This window comes from Squalius cephalus (assembly GCF_949319135.1).
Source record: "Squalius cephalus genome assembly, chromosome: 5".
Classification (NCBI taxonomy): Eukaryota; Metazoa; Chordata; class Actinopteri; order Cypriniformes; family Leuciscidae; genus Squalius; species Squalius cephalus.
Genome location: NC_137126.1, coordinates 26,360,561 through 26,379,188, shown reverse-complemented (window position 1 = coordinate 26,379,188; position 18,628 = coordinate 26,360,561). Strand labels below are relative to the sequence as shown.

Below are 18,628 nucleotides of genomic sequence, written 5' to 3'. Positions count from 1 at the left end.
AAACAGTATTTATATCTTGTACACAACCACGTCCAAGTGATCTGAGGGCGCGCGTGCTTCCTGAGTGACGTACACACGCGAGAGATCACTTCCGGCGCTTTCCGGCGCTTGCGCAGACTAAGCCAGAACCAGGAAGCGCGCGCCCTAAGATCACTTGGACGTGGTTGTGTACAAGTGGTAAAAACAATATAAATACTGTTAGTTTTCTCACACAAACCGCTCGTTTCGTGTCTTAGGCCATCAATGTGTACTTACGATGGGGAATTGTTTAATTTGGACTTCTCTGTGCATGCTCTTTGAGGGGGTGACCATAGACCTGCATTATATGACTGATAGACAAGAACGGTTTGACCTAAAAATATCAAAATTGAAACTACTGCGGAAAAAAAGACACCTACATCTTGGATGCCCTTGAGGTAAGCTAAAACATGCCAAAATTTAATTTCAAAGTGAACTATCCCTTTAAAGCACTCTTTATTTAATTTGTATTTTTATTTTATTAATTCGTGCTTCAGCTTGTAATTTGTTTATTTGTTCTTGTTTATTTTGTATTCAATTCAAGGTTGAAATCAAGCTTCATTGTGCTGTGTGTAAACTCAGGCGCAACAAAATTAACCCATTGTAAAAAACACAAATAGCCTACATAGAGTGACCTTACATTTAGGTGAGATAAATGTAATTAAAAAAGCCCTGTGCCCTGTGTAAAACAAAAATTGCTTAGCATTTCTCTCATGTGGCCAATAGTCAATTGTGGTTTTGCAACCCAATCATTCTTAATTTCAGGTACAGAACCAATTGCAAGATAAACACCTCAAGTACTATGATTTCTGCTGAGTAAGAAAGTACAACGGTGTTTAGCCTATACATCAAGAGCAGTTCCTTTTCCTAGTCATTAAACATTCAAAGCTTATTTAGTTTCTCAGATTTCAGTCACCATTATGATTGTTATAATAGCAAGAATGCTGAGCTCTCAAGACACCAGTAATTATTTCTTAATCCAACATAATAAACACAAATCAGCTAGACATAACAGTAACACTCTTAAAATTGACATACAAATGCTTTGGCCTCCTACTGGTAAAGACAACATAAACATCAGGTCATGTAAGTGTTAATGAGGACCAGTCGTTCTTTACCATTCCAGACCTTTCTTATCTATGGCAGTTGTCAAGCACCCCCATCATCCTATCCAGGTCTATGGACATTGGGGGAGCACATCGTCCCCAAAGTACAAAGCATTATATCCGAAACAGAGCAATAAATCCATGGGGAAAAATACATTTTAATTATAAATAACAACAATTATTGTACTAAGATAGATGAGCCTTGAATGGTTGCATTAGTTGAGTAATTCTCATCCATGAAATCGCCAATTGCAAGGGACTCAGGGACTCAGACTTTGCAAATTATGGCAAATATGAAATTTGTTTTTGAACTTTAAAATCAAGAGATGAGAGAAAGCAGATTTTGTGCTTGAATGGCTGATATCAGTACAGAAGCCCTGAAAGGCTAAGTGAACATTTGTGCAGGTAATTTTTTCTTGAGTTTATATTTCGCCCTTTTGTGTTACAACAACAACAAAAAAAGTCAGAACTTCGGAAGTAGATTCAGGGGGGCACGAAAAAAAAGAAGAAAGAAATCCTTTTGCCCTTCATTTTATTGACATGTCTTTCATTTTATTTATCATGAAATAAACTGTCCGCCACTACAAATGTAGACTCTGTTTTTGTGTTTGAACATAAAACATGCTTTTGTGCTTAGACAGTGGTTGCAACAAGGTGTAACTTGAATTATAATTGTTAACAGGTGTTTCAAAAATGAAAAAAAAAATATTGAATTCACCTTAGTCTATGTGTCCTTCCTCAATGAGTAATCCGTGGGGCGTAAGGTTGCTGGGACATGAAATCTTCAGTAAAATGTGGCTAAGCCTTTTACGCTTTAAGTCTTTCATGGCATTTCTTAGAGGGCTGCCAGCTCCAATGACCGTCTGAGAAAGCAAAGTAAGCTCCGAAGGACTGTTCGGAGAGAGAAAAAAGGCACCGCTTCAGCCTCCTCAAAGCCTTTCAAAGACTCTTGGGAATATTGAGTGACGTAAACACAAACCCCACATCTCTGCCACTGTAATGGGTGATGGAAATGCAGAAGTGAGGGGAACATTTCCCAATAGAGGCTACAAGTCAACAACAGGCGACAGTGTCAGCAGTCTCAATTCGAAACAGCCCACTGGATTCCTGAACACATATAAACCTCTGAGTTCCTACTATGGATGTCTACGATTAATCGATTGTCAATAATCAGGTCAAAAATGTCAATAAACTTGTCGGTGGTCGATTAAGCAAGGTCATTGTTAAGTGCGTAGTTTTGAGGCACGTGCGGTTCATGCGCAAAACACGTGCAGCAGACACACAAGGAAAAATGACCTGAGCATGCAGTACTTACAGTAGACAGTACTAGAAGTGTATTAATGTCTTCAAGCCTTGCAATGGATTGGTAGGCTAGCCATTTATTTCTAAACAAAATTAACCAAGGAGTGTGGTTAATTATGGTTGGTTTTAATTATTAATTAAAACCAACCAATTTATCTTCCAGTGTGTGCTCCTATTCTATGGCGCATGGTAAATCAAGATCTGTCAATCTGAGCGATCAAACCAATCCAAGCGCGCTCCAGCTGTAAAACAGTGTCCGATTAGTCTCTGCACATCCCTAATACCACTATATTCACTCACAACCACCCGAGATCTAGGCTGAATCCGAAATCGCCCCCTATACCCTTAAATAGGGCATTTATAGTGGTGTCCAGAACCATAGTGGACGTTATTGAGTGCACTTATTCAATCCCACATTGCACTGCAATAACGAGTGTATAATCGATGTACGCTCAACGGCTGTCCGAATTCGCTCTCTCCTTTTCATTCACTCCTTCAGTGGACTAACGTAGGGAATAGTGAATGAGGGTAATTTTGGATTCAGCCTTTTTCATTGGTTGAAATTTCAAATGACGCCGCCATGATCGTGGAAGTTCTATAGACCTTATGCGCCAGAGAAACGAGGGCGCCGCCATCTTTAGAATATTGTCTTTGAACTTCCGTTTTTGCAGTCGCTCTGTATATTTCTATGGCATTGCTGTCCAGGAGTAATTAGCTTTTGAAGTGGATTTACTTCATGTAAAGTTAACGAAAGTTATCATGAGGATTGTAATGTTTAAAGCAGATGTCTTAACAAATGTCAGTAGACCGGGAAGATTTTAAAACGAGCCGTTCATTCATAAATACGCAAGATCACTGTGAAAATACAGACCGGAAGTCAAAAGACAACGAGCGCAGCGCTAAAAAGGGGCGGGGCTACATAAGGTCTATAGCTTTAGCCAAGCAGCATGGCATGTCACTCCACAATCTACGTATTGTCTTATGTTGGCTCTGGGCTCGTTCGAGACCACTTGCTCTAAATAAAGATATATGATCTACTATGGTTTACTAAGGTTTCGCAGTTACAAACCAAAACGTGGCGCAAAAGCATCATGTGTATACGGTTTACATGTATGTCAGTGGCTATTTTTTATACAAATACTTTGGTATAGTTTGGCCTCTAATTGAAATAAATATGCTCGTTGTATTCTGCTAGTTGAGCAGATGATGAACAAATTCAAAAAATGTGCACAAACATTTTATTCGATGAGAAAACATGCACATAAACTACGATGGAAACACATTTACAGAATCATTTCCCCGATGCGCATCAAAAAAGACTTTGCAATGGGACGGCATAACTGGACTAACCACTGGACTGTTCTTGTTGCACAGCAGCATCATGTTATTTTGACATTTTGCTCATCTGAAATGCTGATGCAAATTTTGCTACAATGGGTCATAGTGGTTCGGTATAATTACCTGCCAGAGCTGTCTTACACAACTGCTTTCCCAAACAGCAGGAATCCACCTCTAAAAGCAAGATAACTTTATTGCATTTCGTCTGCGCGCTCTGAGGCGCGAGTATTTAGCGGCAGTTTATCAGGAAGTGACGATTTTATTCTCTCTGGCTTACTGGATGGAAACGGTGCTTTATTCGCAAATGTTTTATGCGCTATTCCAATTTTACACATAAGTTAAATTCGCAACTTTGGATGGAAACATAGCTAAATACCATAGACTGTAAAAAATATGGACATCCCTATAAAACACAACCCTGCCTCTTTTCGATTAATATAAAATAAAAATATTAAACATTTTAATATGGTCCAGGCAATATGTGCATTTGTACTAAACAACAGATGTTGCAGTAAACAACATTACAGATCATCGTTGTATTAAAATTTAAAATGACAAAACTCAACCCAGTCTCTTTTTGTTAAATTTCAGTTTATCAATATTAGCCATTATAAAAGAAGTATAATAAGTAAAAGGTACAAGAAGCTATACAAATAAAGCAAACAATTCAGTCAAACATACAAAGTCAGCGCTCTAGTCTAACCATACAACGGTAAAGTTAAATAGCTTATAGTTATGAAACTTCACTTAACTTAGCCCTCAGCCAAAACGATTGGCCAGGGAACAAATTATAGATTCACGAGACCAAAAATCGCCCGTTAGATATACACAGAGTCAGCGGCAAACGTCAGAACAACTATCCGAGGAAAGGCTGTTCCAGGCGGGGTACATGAGCGCCGAGCGCCCGGTGATCGCCTGCATCTCACAACCTGGATCAAATTTTCATAAATCTTTATAAATAAACCACAGATTTGAGCTTTAAACAACTACATTCTCGCCTGAAAAACTCTTAAAACTACATTTCATGATACAGAAACAGTAGTATTATATTTCAACTGTAAATTAAAAAATGGCGCTTCTTATGTTGTCATTCTCCTTGGCGCAGCCTATGCTCGTTATCAGCTGTCGATCAAGCTGTCAATCAAAGTTAACCACGCCCTTATTTGGCATACATTTTATATCTAAATACTATCTAAACTAACGAGTTAGAAAAAAATTCACCCCCCTCACAGTTGTCAGGCACTCGGAACCTATCGAAAAATACAATAAAAGTCCATGGGACCAACCTGTAAAAACATGAATTTATGCTGTGAAAACGGACATTTTAACATGGGGGCTATGGACATTTGCTCCCTTTTGGGACCTTCCCCTAGCGGATTTTCGATGTATTGCAGTTTTTCGCAATTCTGGGTAGGCTTCATTTTTCAGATTAGAATGTTGCCGCTTGCTAAATACCCATTCATAAAGAGAGCCATTTACTTAATTTCTGAATGAATCAGCCGTTTGAACAAATCGGAAGAATGAATTACTCAATGACATTTATCGCCACCTACTGGCAGTTTTAGTTTCTTATTTAGAGTATAATTTCACAAAAATAAAAAAAATCCATATTAATAAAAAAATTCATTAAAAGTATAGTTAACCCAAAAAAATAATAATAATTTGACTCACCCTCATGGCCATTGAAGCCTAAAAGTTCATGTTTAATACATTTTGTTCAATCAAATAAAAATAAAAAATAAACATTTTATAAAGCTACTTTTTGTGTCTATTTGATGTTTTTCTCATTTAACACAATAATGACTTTAAATTATCTTTTGGGGATAATTTCTCGAATTAATTTGATTAATTAATCACCACATTGTGTAATTAATTAGATAAAACATTTGAATCGCTTGACAGCCCCTAGTAAGTTGACATCCCTAGTTCCCACAATATTTGGTCAACAACCACTTAAATTGTTATTATTGTTTTTTTCTTTCAATGTGCCAGCAGTTATAACTTAAAATGTATAAATCAACAAATGAATGTCTAGTCTATACAACAACAAATGATTTAATTCTATTTAAAACTATTTAATTCTGCGTAGCCATTCTGTGAGGTAACTGATTAAAAAAGATAAACGAAGCAAAATAACAAAAAAGCTAGCCCAAAGTCTTATTTATAGACTCTGATTCAAAAGTTTGGGGTTGGTACTATATTAATGCTTTACGCTCACCAAAAACAGTGAAAACAGTAATATTGTGAAATATTAGTAGCTAAAATTTAAAATAAATGTTTTCTTTTTGAATATATTTTAAAGTGTAATTTATTCCTGGGATGACAAAGCTAAATTTTCAGCAGACATTACTTCAATCTTCAGTGTCACATGATCCTTCAGAAATCATTTTAATATGATGATTTGGTGCTCAAGTAACATTTCTTATTATTATTAATTATTAACTCTCTTATTATCAGAAAGTTCATATTTTTGTGGAAATAGAGACACATTCTTTCAGGATTCTTTGATGAATAGAAAGTTCAATAGAATATAAATAATCTGTAACATTATAAATCAGTTTAATGCATCCTTTCTAAATAAATGTATTTATTTCTTTCACAAAAAAATAAAACAATTAAAAAAATCTAACTAACCAAACCTTTAAACATTAGAGCACTATTACAAGGTTGTTGGACAGATTTACCAATAGCAACGAATTACCACATTTATCATTTTTAAGTTCTTGGAAGATGCCAAGCAAGAACATACATTTTGAACCAAAGCAACCTCCAATATTTAGTTTAATTATATTTACGCAATACAATTCAAGCACTTCTAACCCTCAAGAGTCAACAAGAAGTGCATGCAGTGCTCAATACAAGAAGAATATCAATACAATAAGAGATGCAACACTCAACAAAACCAGTACAAAGGCAAAAAAGTTTACTGAAAATAAAGTTGCAATGTTGTTATTGTTTCTAAATGGAGTATAGTAAGAATCTCCTGTGAAATTCATCTCACCACAGGTGACATGATCATGCAGACTAGGTAGCAGTAGTTTAGCATTCCAACTCCAACCTGATGATTGACAACCTACTACTTATCTAGACTGAAACCTTTAGGTCATCTTTACACATGAACAAAGATAATACAACTTTTTGTCCAGCAAAAACCTCCTTTAATCCCCATTTAGGTGAAATCTTCTCAAAAGTCAGTAAATCACTGTTTAAATCTGGGGAGGATGACATAAACTGGTGACGTAATAACTGTGAACAGTAACAAGCTGAAGTGACATGGTCCAAAATAATGATCTTAATATTTACCACCATCACCGGTTACCTCACACCCAAATCAACATCTATCTCTTGAAGCCAAGAGCCCTTCCTGTGTAAACAGTGTTGAATGAGTCAGAGTCTAATGAAGCCCTTGGTTTCAAACGTGTCTTGACCTGATTCGCAATGAGCAGCCAGAAACCAGGTGCTTGAAGTCTTCAAAAAAGAATGAAAGAATGACTGCCAGGATGAAGCAGTGATGAAAACATTTACGCCCACAGTGCATGATGCAAGCAGCTTATTACTTCAAAAAAAGAGATCTAACCCTTTCTTACATCTGAAACTCTCAGCAACCTCTTGTTGCTCCACACCATCATTCCTTCGGGAGAAACGCCACCATCGCTTCACTAGCTGTGCCATCTGTCATTTGCCTACTCATCTGTTATACCTTCAACAGCCCTTAATTATACAAGAATTTCACGTGGCATTCAAAAATGTGTGATTCTCTAACCGAAGCGTTGCCAGAAACCTCAGCGGAAAGTAAGAAGCCATTTCAAGACCACCATCGCAGCAAATAAATCCATGACACACGGCTCTAAACTGTAAACAAACGCCTTGTCACCATGGAGACACACTGATCAAACATGTTTTTTTTCCATACCTACTGTTCTCCCGGTGCTCTGCAAGCATCCCTCGTTGTTACAGAGGTAATTTAGATCCAGAGATTGCTGAGAAAACAACCCTTTGTAATTTGTGCCGTGTCGACTAGGAAAATGAGAGAAGGCAGAGGACGCTGTGGGAGCGAGTGCCGATTCACGCTCTTTGCTGGCACTGCCAGGAGACCTGTGTGTGTACCAGAGAGCCAAGCCTGCAGGGACTGGCACAGCTGATCCTCCCTGTCACCAGCTCTACCACGTGGCTACATCATGGGGGGGGGGGTGACCAGTGTCATACCAGGAGATACCAAATCGGCAGTACAGGGGGATTCATCGATAACATTTAAAGAGCAGATGGCGGTTATGAAATGATCACGTTGTAAAATAAAAACTAAAATCGATCAACAGATCAGGGTAATGACTCTAGTCTAGCTCTGGATATTTCGAAAAGGGGAAGTCAGTCATCTGATTTTGAGGAATTAGGCTACACACTGCTGAACACTGGAACATTACCTACTAAATAACCTGAACCACTCGAAAATATCCAACAACTACAATCCAGTGCAAACATGAGATATCACTGAAGATTCAAATATTACGTAAGGGGCCTTTTTTCAAACAGATATGAAAACAATAACGGCACTTCGAAAATTTGATTGCAGCAAAGCACTGAAGAACAGTCTGAGGACATTAAGATCAAAAGCAGCTCACAACGACATTAATGAAGAGAAGCTTTGTTCAAAAAGCACAGAGGTGACGCTTAATCTGTAGAAGGGTTTTAATGGCACCGATTCATGACACAAAATGCTTCGGCTAAAGTTCTTTGCATATATGCGAGTCATGTTTCCAACAATGTCATTTGGTCAACAGTAACAGCTTGAAGTTCGAATTGTGTAAAATATCACATGTGTAATGTGTGACGCTGAGTGCTGATACACACCGAGCAGCGAGCACGACTCACTTCACTTGACAAAACATTCATTTAGAATGACACCAAGGTATAGTTTTAGGTATCACAACATAACATATGGAAATAAATATAAAAATAAATGATCAATAGTTTCACATACACACGTGTGTGTGTTACTCTAGAAATATTCCAACTGATATGTTTAGTAATACTGAAAGTCCCTACATTTAGTAATAAATGTTTTAATATGAAAATAAATGGCTCTTTTTGTTATGTGAGCCATGAGAATAATAACTGCATTTAAACATTGTTTTAAATGTGTTTTGTACTTGAAAACAGCTGCACAGAAATCAAACCTGAAGTTAATTAGGTTGATAAAAAAAAGAAATCCAGAGCATTAACTCATTTTCACTAAATTAATTTTAGCCAAACTTTGTAGTATTGAGTATGTGTTGGGTACATTTCCCATCTCCATTTCCTGTAAAGAGATATTGATGTACACTGGCTTCTTATGCTAGACTGAACACTAATGCTCCCTGCGTGCGAATCTCACTTAAGATGGTCAAATACCCTGGAAGTCCACTGCACGAGACATTATCAAGCAACATACCTTTAGTTATACATCCTGTGTGAACTCACATCCATTTTTTACAGACACGTTTTTTACATTAGGTTTACTAAATGACTTGGGCTAAATCTTAGGGATAGTTCACCCAAAAATGAAAATTCAGTCATTAATTACTCACCCTCATGTCGTTTCAAACCAGTAATTCTTTAGTTCATCTTCGGAAATGAAGATATTTTTGATGAAATCTGAGAGCTTTCAGTCCATCCATAGAAAGCTATGCAATTGTCACTTTGACGCTTCAAAAAGTTCATAAAGAGATTGCAAAACTAATCCATATGAATTGAGCGATTTAGTCAAAATTTTCTGAAGAGACACGATCGCTTTATATGATGAACAGATTGAATTAGGCTTTTATTCACAAATAAACATTCATCAACTCACACATCAGTTGTGGTAAACGGAAGCTCAAGCATGTTCGTCTGACGTGCGAGAACCAATGAGGTTCATTCTCGTGTTACGCAGCACGTTTGAGCTTCTGCAAGAACCAATGAGGTTCATTCTCGTGTTATGCAGCACGTTTGAGCTTCCGCAAGAACCAATGAGGTTCATTCTCGTGTTACGCAGCACGTTTGAGCTTCTGCAAGAACCAATGAGGTTCATTCTCGTGTTACGCAGCACGTTTGAGCTTCTGCAAGAACCAATGAGGTTCATTCTCGTGTTACGCAGCACGTTTGAGCTTCTGCAAGAACCAATGAGGTTCATTCTCGTGTTACGCAGCACGTTTGAGCTTCTGCAAGAACCAATGAGGTTCATTCTCGTGTTACGCAGCACGTTTGAGCTTCTGCAAGAACCAATGAGGTTCATTCTCGTGTTACGCAGCACGTTTGAGCTTCTGCAAGAACCAATGAGGTTCATTCTCGTGTTACGCAGCACGTTTGAGCTTCTGCAAGAACCAATGAGGTTCATTCTCGTGTTACGCAGCACGTTTGAGCTTCTGCAAGAACCAATGAGGTTCATTCTCGTGTTACGCAGCACGTTTGAGCTTCTGCAAGAACCAATGAGGTTCATTCTCGTGTTACGCAGCACGTTTGAGCTTCTGCAAGAACCAATGAGGTTCATTCTTGTGTTACGCAGCACGTTTGAGCTTCTGCAAGAGGTTTGGGTTGAGCATTATGTTCGCTGATCAATGTTTATATGTGAATAAAAGCCTAATTCAATCTGTACATCATATAAAGTGATCGTGTCTCTTCAGAAAATTTGGACTAAACCACTCAATTCATATGGATTCGTTTTTTCGATCTCTTTACGAACTTTTTGAAGCATCAAAATGGTAGTTCAATGGAGGGACAGAACTGGCACAGATTTTATTAAAAATATCTTCATTTGTGTTCCGAAGATGAACGAAAGTCTTACGGATTTAAAACGACATTAGGGTATGAAATTAATGACAGAATTTTAATTTTTGGGTGAACTAACCCTTTAAATGTGATGCACTAGCCACTGTAATACCATCATGTAATGACATTTAAATTTACATTGTTTGTTACAAGACAGTGACAAAGTCAAACAAGGTTTAATAGTAAAAGTAAAGAAAAACTGAAAACTAGGTTTATAGCCTCTAAATAGGGGCAATTATGTCATGATTGACTGATTTGGCCCCAAGCCAATATTATGATGGCCCTGGGATAAAATCACAGAATGACTTGCACAATACAAAGGATGGTGTGTTGATATAATAAAACCACAATAATAGTCTGTCTCTTATCTTATTCACAGTTCTGTATATACCCTCACCAAAACACACAACACAAATTAAATGGCATGAGCAGCCTGGAGGTATGAAGGCCACACACAGCTGTTCATGAGTCCATGACCTCTACCTGATGCAGCTGTCCACCACTTCACCATTACACCGTGTCCCAATAATTCACCATGGCCTCCACTTGAATGATGATTGACTGGGATTAGTTTCAGCCTTCATGAGTGTCCATGTGTAACGTTAGATAGATAGACAGACAAACGGACAGACAACTGACCCAGTGTGGGAAATTGGGGTACACAGCCGGACAGTCAACACTACACAGACTTTACCACTATGCCGTAAAAATCACAGAAAGGTAACGTTATACACGCTTTATAAAATAGACACCCTATAGGCTAATTAGAATTAAACGGGGGGAAAATAAAAGAAAAATAAATAACGGCCATCATGAAAAAAATATATAGGAAAAGGAAAATAGGAATTACATGAGCGAGTAGCAACACACATGAACCAGACTACAAAACAACATATTATTATTATATTACAAACTGACATGAACCACAAATAAAATTCAATACAGTCGGGATGAGGCGATATCTTCAGTGACAGTACGACAATTACAGCTCACCAAACATAACCTAAATAACCTAAAAAATAAGTCATAATAATCACGCATATGATTAACTCTAGGTAAACAATAATAAACGATCGTATTTGTGAATTTTCTCCAGATGAGTGATTATTTGCCAGCAGCTAACAGGCTAGCGGAGTCCTCCTCTCCTAGCCAAAGCTAGCCAGCCCCGGCTACACACAACCAATACATGCCGAGCTGTGCGCTTCATTTTCACACAGCTGGATTGCATTGAATGCCATTTATATAAACCGAATAACATATTTACATATCTAGAAAGATGCAAAGAAAGGAAGCTGTATTTTGGAAGGAAGGAAGCTAGCGCCAGTGGGCAGAGTGTATGTGTTTTGCATGTCTCCAGTGTATCCGCATATCCATGAGAACTCACCAGACCAGCCGATGTGTTCAAGCGTCAGTGAGAAGCACTTTAAAGAGATCCTCTTGCGCTCTTCCCATCCATATTTCACGGGTGATGCCAGTGCTTTCTGAAGCGGTTACTGGTTCTGTTAGATCAGATAGCTAGTGGCCATATTTAATCCTCGACATCCCAAACAACACAGGCTTGAGCTCGTCCCAGCTCCAGCACTACTTCAGATCTCAGCGGTGTGGGAGACGCTGCCTCCCAGTGCTCGCTGTAGTACTTTAATTACACGGGAAACAGCGACTCCTGCTGCCTACTGGCCACAACGATGCAGCTCTGCGTTTAAATTTGGAGGAACGTTTTTTTACTCTGGTCAGGTAATAATCGAAGGCCAATCTGTCAGAATTTATAGTGTTTGTTTAATGCACTTTCACTGCCACAGCAATAAAAGAAGAAAGGAATGTCACTTTTACATGATGCTGATGTTACAGTTTCAGTGCAATCAATATGTAAATATATTCACTTGTAATACAAACACGTTTCTCAATAATAATAAATCCTACAACTGTGCTATAACTTTATGTTACATCCATTTTACATTCCTAAGATATCATAAGCATATGCTCCCACAATAAGGAGCAGTTTGCTTATAAGGTGAATATTCAATGCTGGTCTAAACACCCGATTAGGGACATAATTGTGTTCTTGGCAACAACATTTCATCAGTCATGACAAAAGCAAATATAAATCAATAACATTTCTACAGCATGCACAGCTGAAGCATATGTTATTCAATCTAAGATCATGTGGCATCAACTGTGAATGGCAAACAAACAAAAGAAGATCAATAACCAAATGACTAATTCTGTAAGTAGAACACAAAGAGAAACATTTATGCATGATTCAAATAAACATTATAGAAGAATTTACACAAGTAAACATAAAATATATGTATAAGAATGCAGTATTTCTCCAAGCATACTGCATTTTCGAATGCGAAACATAATTGTATCTTTATTCATTAATTCTTCCTGTTTTCACTGGAACAATCTCTTTTCGTTGCATTTAATTACACTTAAAAGGTAGATTTTTAAACAGATTATTTTTTTTATTTAAATGAACAAGCACAGAGCTAACGTTTTCATCTTATTGAACACATTTTGATGGAAAATTAAACATTTCAGAGGAAAACATCATCAGAACTTGAATGTAAACTTACAATTAAACTCTAAAGAACATATAATGACTTAAGGATAATGACTGTTTGGCATATTAGAAAATTATATTAGTAATTTTATGACTAATGAAAAATATGAATCGACCTAACCCTGAAATTTACTGTACTCCTGTTTAATACAGCCATAAACAGAATGGTAAAAGTGCCTGTCTGGAGCCATAAGGTCAGTGACCATCTCGGTGTGGTTCATTTTAGGTATTAGATAAAGAGACATACTGACAGAAAGAGAAGTCAGGAGCTCAGAGAACATCACTGATGATTCCGCCGGAACTATGATGTCATTGGTTCCATGGAGCAAACCCACTGGAGGAACGCTGCAAGAAAATCACAGCAAATTATAAAGCGTTTACAGTTAATTGCTCTGACCCTCACAGTAGCTAACATAACACAGAGCTTAATTCAACACCCTGACTGTATTCTGCATCTTTCTGTACTGTACTTGTGACCTTTACTTGGTAAACTGCATTGGCAATCTAACAAGTTGGCTAATTTACTATAGTGATACAAAGAAAACAATGAACGTATTGCTGCTTCAGCAGTTGTTAATGTGTAAATAGAAATATGCAATAACTGTCATCATACCGTTTCAACTGATCCTTATTCAATTTCTTGAGTAATGATGTTGGTGAATAATAATCAAAGTTCTCCACACCATCCATAGCTTTGTGCATAGTTGACACATATTCAACAGCCCGCATTTTCTCATGCTTATAATGATCCATTATACTGTAAACACCACTCAGACCTATTACAAAGACAAAAAACACAACATGAATGAAAAATATTGCTTTACTTGATCATGTTTTTTTCTAAAAACAAACTAAATTAACAGGGCAACCGCTATGCTAAATAAGCAACAATCATAATACAAGAAACATAATAAATCTGGAGCTTTGATTTACCTATGATTCCTTTAATGGCAGATACAAGATCTCTCTGTTTGTTGGTCTCAATGAACAATTCTTCTACATTGTTCACCAGAAACAGTGTGGTAATGGAACACAGATGAGCCCCTGCTGAATGACCTATTAATATGATGTTGTCCTGCATTAAAAAAGTGTAGGTTCAGAATTAGATGAAGATTTCCTAGGTGAAACTGTTTTATTACAAAATAGCATAGAAAATATACACTACCGTTTAAAAGTTTGGGAAAAAATGTTTTGAAAGAAATCTCTTGCGCTCACAAACATACAGTAAAAACAGTAATATTGTTACAATTTATTGAGATAACTGTTTTCTATTTTCATATATTTTAAAGTACACTTTATTCCTGTGATAGCCATTACTTTCAGATGATCATTCAAAAATCATTCTAATATGCTGATTTGCTGCTCAAGAAACATCATTTGATAATTTTGTGGAACACGTGATGCATTTTTTAGGATTCCTTGATAAATAGACATTTCAAAAGAACAATAGAATGGTTTGTAACAATGTAAAAGTCTTTGCCACTTTCTATTTATTTAATGCATATTTGTTGAATAAAAGAACACACCTCAAACTTTTGAATGGTAGTGTACAATGAAAGCACTTTGAAATATTAGAGTGCTAATATTAAACATTAAAAAGTTAATATTACAAAGTGCATTGAGTAATGCTGAACTGTTAAATTGGCATTTGTGATGCAGTTTTAACAGTTTTTACAACATTTAACATTCTGTTAAGTTCATGGAACAGGAAACTTACCTGATCAAGATTGTACGCATGCCCCTTTTCTCTCACCCACAGCAAACTGTCACTAATGTCTTGAATCATATTTAACACATTTCCCTAAAAACACAGCACACATTAAAAAAAAAAAAAATCCACACTAAAAAAGTAAATAAAAAATATTTATAGGCGGTTTACCTTTGGAAATATGGAATAATCAGGACATATTACAGAGGCATTAAGCTCTTTTGCCATTTGTAAGGCTAACAGGCAGTAAATAGAGCGGTCTCCTGAACCCCAGGCTCCTCCGTACACAAATACAACCACCGGTACAGGAGCAGCATCAGAATGGCCCATGCTTGGTGAATAATATAAATCTAACTTATTCCCTCGCCGACCAAAGGTGATGCCCTAGAAAAGGACAGAACAACAATGAAATAGTAAAATAGAAATTTCCACTAGAGGGCAATCCTCCCTTCTCCTTTGCTTTCCCATCATTAACTACACTTCCCATAAAACATTGCCTGGACTCATTAGGTCTCATTACTTCCACCTGTGTGTGATTAACTCGTTTGTGTTTGTCTTTTATAGGCTCTGTGTTTTCACTCACTCATTCTGAAGTCTTGTTTGTATCACCACGGCATATCTGAGTGCTTTTCTGGTTTCCTGTGTTATGGTCCCAATCTTCTGCCGGTTTGCCTGTGTCTTGGACCCTGTTGCTATCTGGATTGTTTGCCCTGTGGTTTTGGATTAACCTCAAAGGAGTTCACTTTAAAATGAAAATTAGCCCATGATTTACTCCCCCTCAAGCCATCCTAGGTGTGTGACTTTCTTCTTTCAGATGAGTACAATCAGAGTTATTTTAATAAACACCTGACGCTTCTGAGCTTTGGCAGTGCATTGCAACCATCAGATTGAAGCTCAAAGAAGTGCATCCATTATAAAAGAAAATAATAAAGTTAATAAAGGCCTTCTGAAGCAAAACGATGAGTTTGTGTAAGAAAAATATTCATATTTAAAACTTTCTAAAGTAAAATAACTAGCTTCCGGCCAAATGAACATATGGATTTGACTTAAGTGTAAAGTGCAACTTATGAGAGTAATGTGACATACTGCTGATATTTACACTACGCCATGACGCACTACGCTACTTCTGATGTCATGAGTTGGCGTAAGTTGCGCTTTATACGCAAGTAGACTGCTTTTGGCTGTTTGGCCGGAAGCTAGAATTTTACTTTTGTAGCGTGTTAAATATGAATATTTTTCTTAGACATCTCATCGCTTTGCTTCAGAAGGCCTTTATTAACCCCCCGGAGTCGTGTGGAGTTCTTTTATAATGGATGGATGCACTTTTTTGAGCTTCAATCTGATGGTTGCAAAGCACTACCATTATAAAGCTCAGAAGCGTAAGGGTGTTTATTAATATAACTCTGATTGTATTCGTCTGAGAGAAGAAAGTCATATACACCTAGGATGGCTTGAGGGTGAGTAAATCATGGGCTAATTTTCATTTTAAAGTGAACTACTCCTTTAAGAAACTACTGCGTTTGGATCCACAGCCTTTGCGTCTCCGGAGCAGTTCATGACAAAGTACATTTTCAAAACATTTTAATATTGCGGTTCATGTTGCATCACAAAACTCAAAGAATTATCACTGTCCTAAATTTAGACCTAATAGTAGCTTTGTTTCTTAAACTTTCTCTCTCTGTGCCTCTGTACTCTGAAACAAACTTTTTTGCATTCTTTTCCTGTTATCTCTGTAAAGCTGCTTTGAAACAATCTGTATTGTAAAAAGCGCTATATAAATAAATGTGACTTGACTTGTACTGTATAGCTCACTGTGTGCCCTGTGGCTAAATAAACCACACCCTTTCTTTACACTTTAACAGGAATATATAAAAATAGAACTAACTTTCACATAGTGCTTGTTATTTTTGTCATTACTGTACCACAGTTTCCACTGAAAATACAGTTTGCCATACTGCAGATACTTCAGCATTTCAAGCACGGCTCTTGTCAGGCAGTATATGCGTCTGCGGGGAGTACAAGAAACATCGGCATTATTTAAAAAGCCTATAATTAAAGTAGAGTAGCATCAAAATGTTAATGCTGTGTCACCTTGGTTTGACAGCCTCTAAATATTTTTGGTACCCTGGTTTACTGGGCCAGCCATAGAGCCACTGGGCAACCAGAGAGATGCTGTAAGGAAGGCCCACTAATAATGCCCCTGCCACCAATGGAAGAGAGAGATAGCATTTCAATACAATCCTGAAACAGAAATAACAACATCATTTATATCACATTAGGGTATAATTATTCAGTATAATGATGAACATTAATAATATGCACTACTCACCTGAACTATTTATGACTCTTCTATGTTGTATGACATTATTTTAACATGATAATTATATCATTTTTTTCATGCCAACTGCTGGTTACATTTTTTAATGTTTATGCTCAACAAATCTGCATTTATTTGATAAAAAAAAAATGCAGTAAAAAATATTGTGAAATATTATACACTTTGAATAACTTTCTATTTTAATATATTTTTAAATGTAATTTAATCCTGTAATGGTAGTGCATTTTCAGTCTTTAGTGTGGCATGCTACTTCAGAAATCATTCATGCTCATTTACTGCTCAAGAAACATTTCTTATCAATACTCAAAACGGTTGTGCTGCTTAATTATATGTGGAAATGGTGATGAATTTTTTTTCAGGATTCTTTGATGAACGGAAAGTTCAAAAGTACAGTTTTATCCCCCAAAGCGTTTCTTTGAAATAGATTTTTCTTTTAGCATTTAGCATTCAAAACGTTTTAACAATGTAATAGTCTTTACTGGCACTTTTGATCCGTTTAATGTATCCTTGCTGAATAAAAGTATTAAATCACCTCAAACAACTGTACGATTCTTGTATGTTGAATGACATTATTTTAACATGATACTTACATTATTTTTATGCCAGCTGCTGGTTGTTAGTTCTAATACCTGGAGTAGCAAAAGGACTCTGATTATAGTAAATATACAGTACATAGATGCATAGAATCAGATACTATTTCAGAATCTATTAGCAACCTACCCAGGAGAACGACTTTCTTTTTTTCTTCCCGATAGTATGTATTCTTAATGTCAACAGCGCCTCCTACATGAAGATACAGTCTGTGGGCTCTCTTCTCTCTTTATCCAAACGAATGCACCAGCATACAATTACTTTTAAAATAGACAAAAAATGAAAGGTTTGTAAGGACTGATATTGAAGAGAACAATAACAATGTGCATAATGTATAGTATCTAACAACGTATCTCTTGTGTTAGCTGTCTACAGCAAGACTTTCCCATTACAATGTTCTTCAAAACGTAAGAAGGATTCGCAAGGCTTGATTATGCATTAGAAAAGTCGCAAGCAGATCAAAATGAACAAGGTTGACATTGCATTTGTTACATAATGACTGTATCTTGGATTTAGCTACATAGTAAAAGATAGTTCAACATGTATTGAAACCAGAACATTAGTGGTGCAAAGAGTACATTGTGTCAAGGCAGATCACCTGCAGATGACAGTGTCCCGTAAGCCCAGATGGATGCATTCACTGCATGAACTTCCTGACTACTTCTTTCTTTAGCATGCGCAGATAGCATACAATGTTTCTTATTGGCTCGTTGGCTCACGTGGGCGGGACAAATATGCTTGTCAACTCAAACGCACAACTGCCGTTTAGATAAAAAAAGACGTCCATTTATCCACATATTCGTCCACATTTATCTATAAATTAGCAAAAGAAAATACTTGTATTGATATATTTTAACGTTTATTAGTATGCAAGCTTACAC

At 36.9% G+C, this 18,628-nt stretch overlaps 2 protein-coding genes across 5 annotated transcripts in view; both read right to left on the bottom strand.

The window, feature by feature from the left end:
* The window catches only part of wdfy3 (WD repeat and FYVE domain containing 3), a 76,889-nt gene extending 64,747 nt beyond the window's left edge, over positions 1-12,142 (bottom strand). For 3 of the 4 annotated variants that reach the window (XM_079870396.1, XM_079870397.1, XM_079870399.1), the window contains exon 1: positions 7,678-7,841. In XM_079870396.1, coding sequence (XP_079726522.1) covers positions 7,678-7,706 — 29 coding nt within the window. In that variant the 5' untranslated portion in view covers positions 7,707-7,841. Of the gene's footprint in view, positions 1-7,677; positions 7,842-11,931 lie in introns of those variants that run through there. The other variant, XM_079870398.1, reaches the window with a different exon arrangement.
* Positions 12,143-12,302: 160 nt separating this feature from the next.
* LOC307159465 (uncharacterized protein) lies at positions 12,303-18,468 on the bottom strand. The gene is made up of 10 exons (XM_079872867.1): positions 18,346-18,468; positions 17,877-18,007; positions 17,747-17,785; positions 16,910-17,059; positions 16,704-16,824; positions 14,990-15,202; positions 14,828-14,911; positions 14,044-14,185; positions 13,724-13,886; positions 12,303-13,455 (listed from the first exon to the last, which is right to left on the bottom strand). Coding segments are annotated over exons 3-10 (1,104 nt in total). The 5' UTR covers positions 17,749-17,785; positions 17,877-18,007; positions 18,346-18,468; the 3' UTR covers positions 12,303-13,226.
* Between the last annotated feature and the right edge of the window lie 160 nt (positions 18,469-18,628).